The sequence below is a fragment of the Colletes latitarsis genome, chromosome 11 (genome assembly GCF_051014445.1).
Source record: "Colletes latitarsis isolate SP2378_abdomen chromosome 11, iyColLati1, whole genome shotgun sequence".
NCBI classification, from domain to species: Eukaryota; Metazoa; Arthropoda; class Insecta; order Hymenoptera; family Colletidae; genus Colletes; species Colletes latitarsis.
Genome location: NC_135144.1, coordinates 5,312,085 through 5,325,845, shown reverse-complemented (window position 1 = coordinate 5,325,845; position 13,761 = coordinate 5,312,085). Strand labels below are relative to the sequence as shown.

At 36.0% G+C, this 13,761-nt stretch overlaps 1 protein-coding gene across 3 annotated transcripts in view; it reads right to left on the bottom strand.

Moving 5' to 3' along the window:
• Window positions 1-13,761, bottom strand: part of Glurib (Glutamate receptor IB) — a 999,595-nt gene that overhangs the window by 350,533 nt on the left and 635,301 nt on the right. For all 3 annotated transcript variants that reach the window (XR_013080681.1, XM_076777661.1, XM_076777660.1), the window contains exons 6-7: window positions 12,406-12,526; window positions 7,659-7,823 (exon numbers count right to left, since the gene is read on the bottom strand). Coding sequence is in view for 2 of the 3 variants with exons in the window: in XM_076777661.1 (XP_076633776.1) it covers window positions 7,659-7,823; window positions 12,406-12,526 (286 nt within the window). In the remaining variant the exon portion in view is untranslated. The remainder of the gene's footprint in view (window positions 1-7,658; window positions 7,824-12,405; window positions 12,527-13,761) is intronic.

Here is a 13,761-nt window from a genome sequence, read left to right as displayed (position 1 = left end):
TTGATTTTTAATAATTTTGATTGGCGCCCTATAGAAAAGTTGTCTAATACTTATTTGTACGTACCCATGAACTTTAATTCAGAAAAAAGTTTCATTGAAATATATTTACTATTGTAGGAGTTATGGCTGTTTGAAAGTTGTACCATTTTTGTAGGGTTTTCCTCATTTTGCGAGGTCAAGGATCAACTTTTCGATTATTCTTGGAATTTCTACATATTCTTCACGAAACTACGCGTTGTTTGCCTTTCGAAACATTAAAATCCTCCAATCCGTTGAGAAGTTATGATATTTTAAACATTTGCATGAAATTTCGGGGAAACATTTCTGAACACAGATTATATTTTCGTTTAGGAATTTTTTTCTCGAAAGTGCGTAGGATTTCGGGGGTATGTCTATTCACCAAAAATGATTATAATTTACCCCTGCAACCAAAAACAATTTTTTCAGAGCGATTAGAAATATGTGAATTTTCAGGAGAATAATTCATTTATGATCAGACATTATATTTTTGGTAACAATTTTTTTTCTCAAAACTGGGTAGGATTTCGGGGATATGTGTATTTACCAAAAATGATTGTAATTGACCCCCACAACCAAAAATAATTTTTCCAGAACAATTTGAAATTTTTTAATTTAATTTTTCAATAACTTTTTAATGAAGACCCAATCCAGAAATTGATATTCTTGATTTTCCTTTTATTTTGGCTTCTAGAATCTCCCATTAAAATTTTCCAGGGGTGGTCGAACACCCTGTATACAATAGTTACTCCCACTCTTATTCTACACGATAATGGTTATTACAAATGAAAAAATTGAATTGTTGTTGAAATTAGTATAAGTACATTTTTTCATACATACATTAAATGGGAAACATTAAAACATTGAAATGTTAAAAGCGTTAAATTAAAATCAACAAATTAAAAAGAAAACTTATCACCGGTCATTGCACGTTGAAAACACCGGTTCTCGTTCAATTTCCGAAGTTAAACGGCGTTGGACGCGGTCAAGTACAGTGATTTAGGATGGGTGGTGACCGTCTGGGAATACCGCCGCATATTGTTAGTATATTATTATTAGTGTACATTGTTTATATTATACTTCTGTATCAATTTTATAATTGGGCACTTGCCTGTTAATATTAAAAAAAAACTACTTCGTGTAATAAATAAATGGAAAGAATTCATAAGAAACAAGTTTATTTTCATTTATAGTGAATCACCGTAATAGTGTACTAATACGAGTAGGAGTAACTGTAGGTCTATTGTCAGGGATATATTAATAAAAAAGAAATATATTACAATAATGATACTGAAGTAGTATATAATATTAAATCAAATATATTCATAATATCAAGAATTTGTTTCTGAAGTAACGAAGATCCAGGGATAACTATTGTAGCGGCCATTGTATAGTCGCTACGCCCTTGCCAGGGTATGAATAGTTTTAAGCGTTCTATTTTTCCATTTTCCCAGGGTCTCGTGCGAACCTAGTCGTTCTGTTAAACATTTGGCGACCAGAGCCGTACGAAGCGCCTGTTTTCCTTCAAGGTTTGGTCTGGGCGTCGGACCACCCCGATCCGTTAAGTATTTTCCAGTTTCGTTTCTCCGACTTTCTGTCCTATCTCTTTTTCTCTCCCTTTACTATTAGGGTAAGGAAGTGTATATGTATATTGAAGGGAGGTTTTAAGAAAGATGCTCAGTCCGCAAAAGACGTTTAGTCTGGTAAAGACGAGCCCAGTCTGTTAACCCCTTGCCATACAATGACGTGTCTGATTCGTCATAAGTTCTTGATGTCAAGTTTCACAATTATGAGGCCACTCACTCGTCGTCAAGTCTTATAAATTAAAATCAACACATTTTTACATTCACGAGGTATTCGTAAAACAACTCTGTATTTTTCGTGACCATTCTTTGTATGAACAAATGTAAATAAAATTAAATAGTATACGTTTGAAAAATTATTTGAAATTAAATCGTAAGTCAAGGGGTTAAAGACGTGTTCATAGTTCAGTATCGTTATAACATTAACCTACGTGTGGCTACGTGTTACCCCCACACTCGCGAATAAAAACATTAATAATTGTGGGGTAGATTGTCGGGTTTGTTATTTTACCCCCCAGACCCCTCACTAGCAAACACGGCGGATAACAGTCCACCCACTAATTAGCGGTGTAGTCTCTAATAGAAAAATCTTTAGGAAGAAAATTGTGGACCTTAGAGCCTCCAAAGTTTTATTTACTGGGCATCAGCCGGAAAAGAAAACATCTTGGACGAAAAAAAAATTGTTTTAGCGGACAAACTGCACGTCACTCCGAAGCGTTTCCCATGGAACGGAGTGTTTTAGAGCGCTAAATCCGCGCGAGACTGATTTCCATCTAGTTATAAGTCATACTCACAGCATCAACAAGTTACTCAGAAATAGAGTAAGAAAAAAGTGGCATTTACGCAAGTAAAGTTTACTCAGGTTGTCTCGTATATACTGAGACGATATTGTACACGAGAAATAAATTAATAAACAGTCACTGACAAAATAGGCTTTATGAAAGAATCGAATTATAGCTACATATCAAGTAATAATGAACAAATTTCATTATCGATGAAACCATTCTCAATTCATTCTTAGTTTTTACTGCTGCCTTAACAATTTTGTGAGAGATACTAAAGAATTTTTTAAACAAATTCCTTATAATTCTTGACGAGAAGTACAGTTTGAGAATCGAACAAATTACGACTAGGTCTTTTCGAATATGTAATTAAATATATTACTCTATTTTAACGCAACCCGTTTCACATTGTAGATATTTTTATTAAAAGAGGAATATAAATACTACATTCCTGGTCAGATCGATACATTCCGCTTCAAAAAGCAATAACGAAATTTTTCTTTACGAATTTTTTTAATTGAGATCGCAGACCGTATGGACCAAGTATAAAGTAAAATCGATCGATACGTGAAATATTTACCAGCATATTGTAATCTTAATTTGAAACGCTATAAAAAGATGCTCATTCCCTCTACAAATCTTCCACTAATTTTGTTATTTTAATTATTAGTTCATAAATTTCTCATTGGTGACAAGTTTAAAAGCACTGAATTTATTGTCACCCACCTTAAATATACAATTATAATTAATTATGCTTCCCTACTCATCCCGTTCATATGTAAATATTTCTCTTACCAATTTTCTCTATATCTCTGTAAAGTTTTTTCTTTTTCTCACCTAGTATCACTATATAAAAAATTTGGTTTCAATTCCTGTTTTGTCATGTCTGTGGCGTCACTTCCCTTACACGTCATCAGAGGGACTGCTCTCTTGCTAGCGCTCGACCGTTTATTCGTTCCTATATTGGGTGTTCGGTCACCCCTGGGAAAAATTTTAATGGAAGATTCTAGAGGCCAAAATAAGATGAATTCTTGATTTTTGTCTCATAAAAATTTTCCCAGAGATGACTGAACACCTTGTATACGCTCCTCAACTGACCATTGACTGTCATGGCGTCTAAGGCAGGGCCATTTCCCAAACTGCACGATCAAAACGTAACAGAAGTTCGTTTGAAGCCATAAATTTCGTCTTTTATTTATTATATGCTATTGAACTTTATTTACTAATAATATAACAACAGCGGTTTATAACATAAGCAGTAATATATAAAGTGTAATAAACACATAATTTCTGTATGGTACAAATGAAAACAAACTGGAAATGAATGAACAAAATATGTATGAGAAACAAAAACGCAATATCACAGATCGATAAATTTTGTCGTCACTCCGCGTTCCTTCATCACACACACACAAAACATTCATTCATTTAGATTCGTTGTCCTAGATTCGTTGTCCTCCAACATATGCGCAAGTTTGGCTACTTGTTATTCAGTGGAAATAATTGTTTCGCGAGTAACGAGATTGTTAATAGCCAATAATCCGGGTCCGCGCGATCTCAAAGTGACAAACAAAAGTAATCGATTGATCGGGAAGTAACGCGCGGAAGTGAATTAATTGCAGAGCGGGAATGCTGCACGGTCGTTAATCGAATCGAGGTCTCGTGCGTCGAGGACTTGCTTCAACGAGTAAGGGAGCAGAAGTTGCGGAGCGTAACGAGTCCTATCGGCGCAAGGGAGGGACAAAAAGGGAGTAGCGCGCGAAAGTTAGTTGGTTTTCAAGTTACTCGTACTCGAGCGTCGTTCGTAATTGTCGTAACAATTGAAATTATGCGGCGTACGCGGCCACGCGCAATTGCAACGAAAACGAAGCGAAGTTTCCCCGACGACACTTCCGGGAAGCGCGGTTAAGCTGACTCGCGTGGTGGAACCGAGCAAACTATTTATCGCAGCTTCAGGACGCACGCAGATTCACGGGGACAGGAGCACGTCGGGCACGTGGCCAAAGTTGGAGAATCGTCCACGGAAATTGTCCGTGGATCAATCACGATAATTGCTGCATCCGTCGTGCAGTTTGGCCTGTCGATCTACTCGGCGATTCTCTGTGTCGGACCCGGATCGGGTGGCGGTATGATTCGGATGTTATTCTTAATGGAATCTCTAATCTTCCGTTTTTTAAATTATACAAAAATCTCGAAATAAAATATTTGCTTGTATTTTCGCGCACATTAAATAATATAAATAGATTTATATAGGATAACTATTTTAATAATCGGATGGTTAAAGATATCTAATGTTCGATTTTATTAAAAATTAATTAAAATCATTGTTTTTATCTTTAAATTTTTTATTTTCATTTTTGCGAGTTTGGTTATACGGTTTGTAATCGTAACACAACCAGGAAATAGATGTTTGTTCATGGAAAAACAAGTCGAAAATGTAGAATAAAATGTTATTGGAAAACCTTCCGTTATCCTGAATTTGAAAAGTAGTGCACATGACCAACTGTAAACCTTCATCAGAGTTTTGTAAAAAGTAACGTTACACCATTTTGGCTAACTTTTTAATAATTATAAAATAACTGTCTTACTCGTATATGCAACAATATTCTAATTAATTTCGTTATATAAAAATTTACAATTCACGATAGATTGTCAACATTATTTTGTAAGTCTGAATACAACAAATTTCAGTATAGATTCTGATCGATTAGAATGGTTCCTTAAATCAAGATACTATACTTTCCAAGGATAATTTATTTACAAAATACAGTGCCTGGGGATTCACAATTAGTTGTGTGAGCCATATTTTATAGATTTTCAAAATTAGTTTTTTCGATAACGAAAGGTGTTAATACAAAATTTTATTCCACATTTTCGACTCGTTTTTGCAAAAAAAATTTCATTATTTTCACTACTTGTAAAGAAGCAGTGAAATTAATCTTACACCGATTGATATTAGACGTAAACTCGTGTTTACAAACATTCTAACGAGTAAACTTTAAAGTATTATAACTCTCCAGCTATTAGTTTTAGAGCATACCTAAAGGAACAGAGAAAGACCTAGATAAGTACGACGGTACAAGAGAAAAACGCTCGTCGTTGAGCTCCCCGTTTACTGCGTCTTCGAGTTTGACAGGTATCTACGCGAGTTGGATTACAGACCTCAGTTTGATTTTCCCTTCAGGCCTCGACTCTAAACAGCGTTAGCGCACAGTCCACGCCAGGTACCCGAAAACAGACAGGAAACCGGAGTAGACTGACACGCTTAAGGTGGAAAATTGGAGCGTTGGATGGTGCTCGACGGTCTGCACGGAGCTCGAGTGGATGTTTCCTTCGAGGGATGACTACACAAGGTGACAGACACTAATAGGTAGGTCGGGGCATAATATCTTGTCGGTGAGTATCGCAGAAAAGAGAAAATTTCGTCGAAGAACTCGCAAGAGGTACGTCAGTACCGATTCTTGTCGATTTTAATGAAACTTTGCAACTGTTGAGTCGCGAAACATGCCGTCTCATTTACAATAGCGTTTACATTACAATGGCCGTCATAAAGGGCCCGTTCGAGCGACTACGCGACCTGGTACTGACAGTTGGACCAGGTGTCCACAGTTGTAGGGGAAGTATTGTGCTCTCCCCCCAGCATGAGTCAACCTCTCCTCCAAGCGGTGGATGCTGGGCAATGGCGTTGCTGGCTAACGAGGCTCTGGCTAAGCAAATATGGGTCGAGTACAGTCGTGGGACAGGAATCCATGGTTTCAGGATAAAATAAGACTCTAGAATAAAAGTCCTTATAGTGCAGTAATGGCTTGGAGTCAAGAAGGGGGTCGTTGGCTACCCTACTTCGATGATATGGCAAGTCATTGAGAGGGCTAGCAGTTCCAGGACTCGTAAACTTGGTAGTGATGAAAACGCACCCAACACCGCTGGGATAGGCACATAGCCTCAGTACAGCAGAGCAGGGCAGCGCCAGCTGTATCCCTCGAAGCTCACGAATAAGGGAAGACAATAATTGATCGTCGGGCCAGGGTTTTTCCCGATACCTGGGACGCACGGTCCACCCTCTCGAGCGCAAAATGCAGTAAGTACCAGCACACCAAATTCTGAACGAAAAAAGTTCTGATTGGCTGCGGCTGGCTTCTTACACTAGCATACAAGTCGCGACACTTTACATACAAGTACAAAACCTTGTACGAACAACACCACGGGATATCGCACAACGAACGAAAGAGAGTCCACGGATATACAGTCCACAACACACTCCCACGTACTCGTTTGGTTGTCCAGGCGGCAGGGGAGGTGAACCCCTACGTGACGCGTCCCCAGATGGCGGATAGGGGTAGCCGCTGGGATGGGATGTGGGAATGAGGTCATCAACCTGAAAAGGCTGGTGACCGCATCCTCGCATGGTATTGCGGAGGTCGGAGCGAAAGCTCCCACGGACCAAACACCGGTATGAATGTGTTGCCAGTGTGAATGTGTGTGTAAGTGGTGACCAGGTGCCTGCGATTGAGTGGGACTGTGATAGGAGGAGTGCCTCCCACCGGTAGGGGCCTGAAAAGGTACGGCGCGACGGAGAACTCTGTACTGGTTCACCAGAGTTCCCGGTCCCCCGCCAGGCGCCTGAGGATGTTCACCGTGGAAAAGTCCACAACACACTCAACAACTTGAATATCAGCAAACGTGCGAGAAGAGCTCCACAGCGGTGCAACACATTGTACCCGAGCGCTCAACAGCAAGTTACAGGCCCACGTGTACAATAACCGTGACCGAAATTATAACCGTAGGTGACAAGTCAGTTACGAACAAAATAAGTATAAAATTTAAAAAATCTCAAGTATACTCGAGTAGCAATGTTTCAAACAATTTTTTTAATCGTTCAAAGATCACGTAACGATTTCTTGAAACAATTTCATAGCTTCACAAGATTTGAATATGAATTAAAATGTTAGTCACAGTTAAAATTGTTTAGAATTTTATACTTATTTTTTCCATAACGGGCCGGCTATCTACGGACATAATTACAGTTACGATTGCTATAGATATAAGCCTACAAACCTGCAATATTTTATACAAATTGGCGACGATCAGTACTGACAATCTCCTTGTCGGTAAAACAGAAATTATCGACGAAGAAGAACTGTCACTTGCAAATATTGAAAAATATTGAATAGGAATTGGAAAAATGTGTGACGCAAGCTTTCCAAGTTCCAAATCTGAGAATATCCAATGATTCCGAAAACGACGAGAGAAAACGGTTCACGCGGGACATACGTACGGAAATTGATTCGCGACCAGCTCCTTCGGACGTTGCCGGGTCGAGGCGATGCCAGGCGGCCAGGAAGTCTTTGACGTACGGTCGAGTAGCGTCCACGATGCGAAAACCAGTGATGTTGATAGCACCGTACTCGATCACCTCGCTCTCCCATCGGTCGTCCATTATCTGATTATACGAAAATAGTGTGCTTGTATCGACATATAAAATATACGAAGCGCCGTTGGTGGGTGAGACGCTTCCACTTAGAAATCCTCGCAAATAAAAGGCAAGCGGTGGTTTATAGATACCAGCGTGTTTTCGTTTATCTAAGATTTCTTGATCAACCGCCGATATCGAATCGTAAAAGGAACAGTCTGTAACTTCTTTATAAACAAGCTCTGGTTCGACCGTATACCGAAACAAAACAAAGGGTTAAATAAAAGTGCAATAAAACAAGAAGTAAGCAGAAAATCAATATTCAAAAATGTTTTAAGTATTTTTTTTATATTTATTCAACGTACCGATTAATACGTTTTAATATACTTTTTAACGAACCGATATTATCCCACAATCAGTTTCATGTTGCTTTATCCCATTGAAGATGTAGTACAATAGTGCTCATATAACTGACCGGATTTTTGCCCACATAAGTGACTAGAGTTATCCTCAACAATTCTTAGAAGCTAAGTTACTTCGAACATCGAGCGTGTCGAGAGTAACTTGACACCGGTCGTTATCGATACAATGTATATAGGGTGTTCGGCCACCATTATGAAAAATTTTAATGGCTGATTCTAAAGGCCAAAATATGACGAAAATCAAGAATACCAATTTGTTGATGGAGGCTTTGTTAAAAAGTTATTAATGTTAAAGTTTCGCCAGTACTGAATTTTTTTTTTGAAAATGCGCAGGATTTTGGGGGTATGTCTATTGACCAAAAATGATTGTAATTGGCCCCTGCAGCCGAAAATAATTTTTCCAGAACGATTTGAAATTTTTCAATTCCACCAACAAATGTCAACACCTACTCGAATTTTTTTCTCGAAATTGAGCAGGATTTCGGGGATATGTATATTTACCAAAAATGCTTGTAATTGATCCCCGCCACCGAAAATAATTTTTCCAGAACGATTTGAATTTTTTTTTTCGCCGAAAAATTTTAGCAGCTACTCCCTGCCGATTTTTCTTAAAAATTCGTTTTTGATTTTTAGTAATTTTGTTTGACGCCGTACAGAAAAGTTGCCTAGTACTATTTTGTAGGTGTCCAAGAGCTCTATTTTAGAAAAAGATTTCATTGAAATATATTTACTATTGTAAGAGTTATGGACATTTAAAAATTGGAAAATTTTTATGGGCCTTTTCTCGTTTTGCGGGGTTAAGGAATAACTTTTCGAATATTTCTGGAATTCTTACATATTCTACACCAAAATACGCATTGTTTGCCTCTTGAAACATTAAAATCCTCCAATCCGTTCAGAAGTTATGATGTTTTAAAGATTTGCATGAAAATTCGGCCAGACATTTTTGGACAGAAATTATATTTTCGGTAAGGAATTTTTTTTCTCCAAACTGCGTAGGATTTCGGGAGTATGTGCTTTGGTCAAAAATGCTTATAATTGGCCCCTGCAACTGAAAATGTGTTTTCCAGAAGGATTTAAAATTTATTAATTGAATTTTTTACTAACTTTTTAACGAAGCCTCAATCAAGAAATTGATATTCTTGATTTTTGTCTTATTTTTGCCTTTAGAATGTTCCGTTAAAATTTTTCCCAGGGGTGGCCGAACATCCTGTATATGGTTTCGGATGCCAGCTATTGTATCTCACTCGTATTTATCCTTTTTCTTTATCCCGTTGAATTCTGAGAACTAACCATGCCCACATAAGTAACCGAGACCGATCCTGAGCTTGGTCACTTATGTGGGCACTACTGTATTAGAGCCTTTGTTATGCGAGGAAAACAGGAACGAAATTTTTTAAAGGACAATACAATCCTCAGAATAAGGAAATTCTATAAATGGCGTAGTTTAAAAGAAAAGTTTATAAATAAAAATGTTGATATAATGGAATGAATATTTTTTCAACTCTTAATGTTTTGATGGTGGAAATATACAAGAATTATATAGAGTGTTCGGCCACCCCTGGGAAAAATTTTTATGGGGGGTTTTAGAGGCCTAAATAAGACGAAAATCAAGAATACCAATTTCTTGACTGAGGCTTCGTTAAAAAGTTATTAATATATTAAATTAAAAAATTTCAAATCGTTCTAAAAAAATTATTTTCGGTTGCGAGGGTCAATTACAATCATTTTTGGTGAATACACATACCTTCGAAATCCTATCCACTTTCGAGAAAAAAAATCGGATAGGTGCTGAAATTTTTCGGCGAAAAAAAAATTTTTCAAATCGTTCTAAAAAACTTATTTTCAGCTGCGGAGGTCAATTACAATCATTTTTGGTGAATACACATCCCTCCGAAATCCTATCCACTTTCGAGAAAAAAAATCGGATAGATGCTGAAATTTTTCAAATCGTTCTAAAAAAATTATTGTCGGTTGCGGGGGACAATTACAATCATTTTTGGTGAATAGACATATCCCCGAAATTCTACACACTTTCGAGAAAAAAATTCCTCACCGAAAATCTAATTAAGTGCCTAAATTTGACGAAAATAGAAAATTTCAAATCGTTCTGGAAAAATCATTTTCGTTTGCGGGGGTCAATTACAATCACTTTTGGTGAATAGACATACCCCCGAAATCCTACCCACTTTCTAGAAAAAAATTCGAGAAGGTGTGAAATTTTTCAACGAAATTAAAATATTTCAAATCGTTCTGAAAAAAATATTATTAGCTGTGGGGGTCAATTGCAATCATTTTTGGTGAATAGACATACCCCTGAAATCTTGCGCATTTTCGTGAAAAAAATTCAGTTCGGGCGGAACTTTAAACCTTAATAATTTTTTAACGAAGCCCCCATTAACAAATTGATATTCTTGATTTTCGACTTGTTTTGGCCTTTAGAATCTCTCATTAAAATTTTTCCCAGGGATGGCCGAACACCCTGTATATATTATAAAATGTTCTCGTTTGGTATTTCCATCATTAAACATTAAGAATTATACTACATGATAGTAGTACACGTTGAGGAACTCTCTGTATGTCAGTTGAAAACTTGTTTCATTTAATACTTTATTTAGCAGTTTTGTATGCCAAATATACTTTACCATATTTATCTATCAATAGAGATATCCTCTTTCTATAAGAACAGCAAAACATACCAAGTTTCGTTCCTTAGTGATCTTATTATTTATCTCTGCGCTTGAACCTTAACTACTATCTCATTTTTGAACCTCTGCCTCACCCCGTAGACAAATAACCCCACTTTTTATATACAGTCAGTTTTATAAATATTCGTACTTTCGACATTTATAAAAGAGATTTGTTGAAATCGTGTGCTGCATTTAAAATTTTGCAATAAATTTTGCATTATAAATGGACTCGCATATAAAATTTATTTACGCGAAATTTTAATAAAATTCTATACTATTTCAAACTTCCAGAATTTTTTGTTTTAACATTTTTTTGTTGGAAATTTCATCTTCTTATAATCATTTACATATTTCCAACCACAAATTTTCTATATAATTTATATCTGGGATCTAAGAAGGTGTAGATAAAGGATGGACTACATAGTAAAGTATCCACTCCTGAACAATATCAGCAGCATGAAAATAATATGAGTAAAATGTTTCAACAATGTTGGAACCTGTGCGGTGAAACATTGATCTAGCGAGTAATTATCTCAGTAGTTACATCGAGTTTTTATATTTTATTAGTCATACTTCAGGAAATTGAAATGTTTACTGTTCAGGTCTCAAGCAATGGTTCTACTTGTAAGTTCAACTATTCTATCTCAGTAACAATGCACATAGATATGATACATATCTGGTATATGGATCAGAACTACAATGATCTATCTAAAGGCCATAAATAATGAATGTATTAACCTTGCTAAATCCTTAATATAAAAAATGTAAATTACTATTCCTATACCTACAAGGCCATGAGTCATTAGTTTTTAAAAAATTAGTATAAAATCGACTTTACATCCGTATATATATATGTTTTTTCATATAGAATTGTTAACTTTTATTCCCAATATGTTATTAGAGACTTAAATTAATAATTGAAAAAATGAAAAAATATTCAATTGTTTTAATCAACATTTTTATTTATAGAATTTTGAAACTTGTAAAACAAAACACAAACAATCGTATATTACAATTTAGTATTTCTATACCAGAGAACTGTTTGTTTCATTAAACTAGAAAATTGAGCTGTAGATTGGGATAAAAAAATAAACGAGAGGTACATGAAAAACAAGTTGAAAAATACAGTAAAATATTGCATGTTACTGATACGATTTCAATAAGCTAGTCGAAGCCAGTGCTTTAATGGATAATATTTCTCATTGAGGTTGCACGGAATTCGTATAAACGTTTATGCCATCAGCGTTGTTAAATAAGGACGCATTCCGGCACCATGCTACTCGACCGAAACCGCTAAATATAAGCTGTCTTGTCTGGTGTATTCCAACGCGCGCGAACATTTTGCTTCCCTACGGTGCTTCGAGCGAATTCGAATATCTTTAATTATCTTAGTTGTCCCTTTATCATTGTGAATTGCAACGTAAAAGTGAGATGCATTCGGTGTTGCGAACGTTTACGATTTTAAAGTTTGATAACATTCTACTCCGCATAATTACTTACCAATCCACTTAACAAATAGTGATACGTTCTTTTTCCCAGCGCTACGTCCCTCACGTGACTCACAACAATGTCCTTCGCCATGTCTGTGGGGCAATCGAGCACCACGTATTTGTTGCTCCATCTGTGAAAAGTTCAAATTTACTGTTTTTATTTATCGTTGCTGAAAGGCTCGTGTTTCTGGACAAACTGAGAAAACGAACCAAACGTGGAAGATGATATTTGGTTTAACAAAAATGGAACGATTATAATGGAGGTCATGGCATTATTCAAAAACCGTTCGATATATAGGATCATTTTATTAGATTCTACATTTTTTATTCGTGTATGCGTACATAGGATATATGTATACAGCGTGTTCGGCCACCCCTGGGAAAAATTTTAATGGAAGATTCTAGAGGCCAAAATAAGACGAAAATCAAGAAAATCAATTTATTGTCTGAGGCTTCATTAAAAAGTTAAATAAAAAATTTAATTAAAAAATTTTAAATCATTCTGAAAAAATTTGTTTTGGTTGCGGGGCTCAATTACAATCATTTTTGGTAAAACCACATACCCTTGAAATTCTACCCACTTTTGAGAAAAAAATTCGAGTAGGTACTGAAATTTTTAGACAAAATTAAAAAATTCCAAATCATACTAAAAAAATTATATTTAGTTACAGAGGTCAGTTACAAGTATTTTTGGTGAATAGACATACCCCCAAAATCCTACGCATTTTCGAGAAAAAAATTTTTTACCGAAAATCTAATGTGAAGCAGAAACTTCCCTGAAATTTCATGCGAATCTTTAAAATGCCATAACTCCTGAACGGATCAGACGATTTTAATGTTTAAAAAAGCAAACTACGCGTATTTTAAGGTAGAATATGTAGAAATTGCAAAAATATTCGAAAAGTTAATCCTTGACCCCGCAAAATGAGAAAAACCCCATAAAAATGGTCCAATTTTCAAACAGCCATAACTCCTATAATAGTGAATATATTTCAATGAAACTTTTTTCTGAAGTAGAGCCCATAGGTACCTACAAAAAAGTATTAAACAACTTTTCTGTAGGACGTCAAGCGAAATTATTAAAAATAAAAAACGAATTTTTAAGGAAAATCGACAAGGGGTAGGTGCCTAAATTTTTCGGCGAACATAAAAAATTTCAAATCGTTCTAAAAAAATTATTTTTAGCTGCAGGGGTCCATTACAGTCATGTTTGGTGAATAGACATACCTCCGAATCCTACACACTTTCGAGAAAAAAATTTGAGAAAGTGTGAAATTTTTCGACAAAATTAAAAAATTTCAAATCGTTCTAAAAAAATTATTTTCGGTTGCAGGGGTCAATTACAATAATTTTTGGTGAATGGACC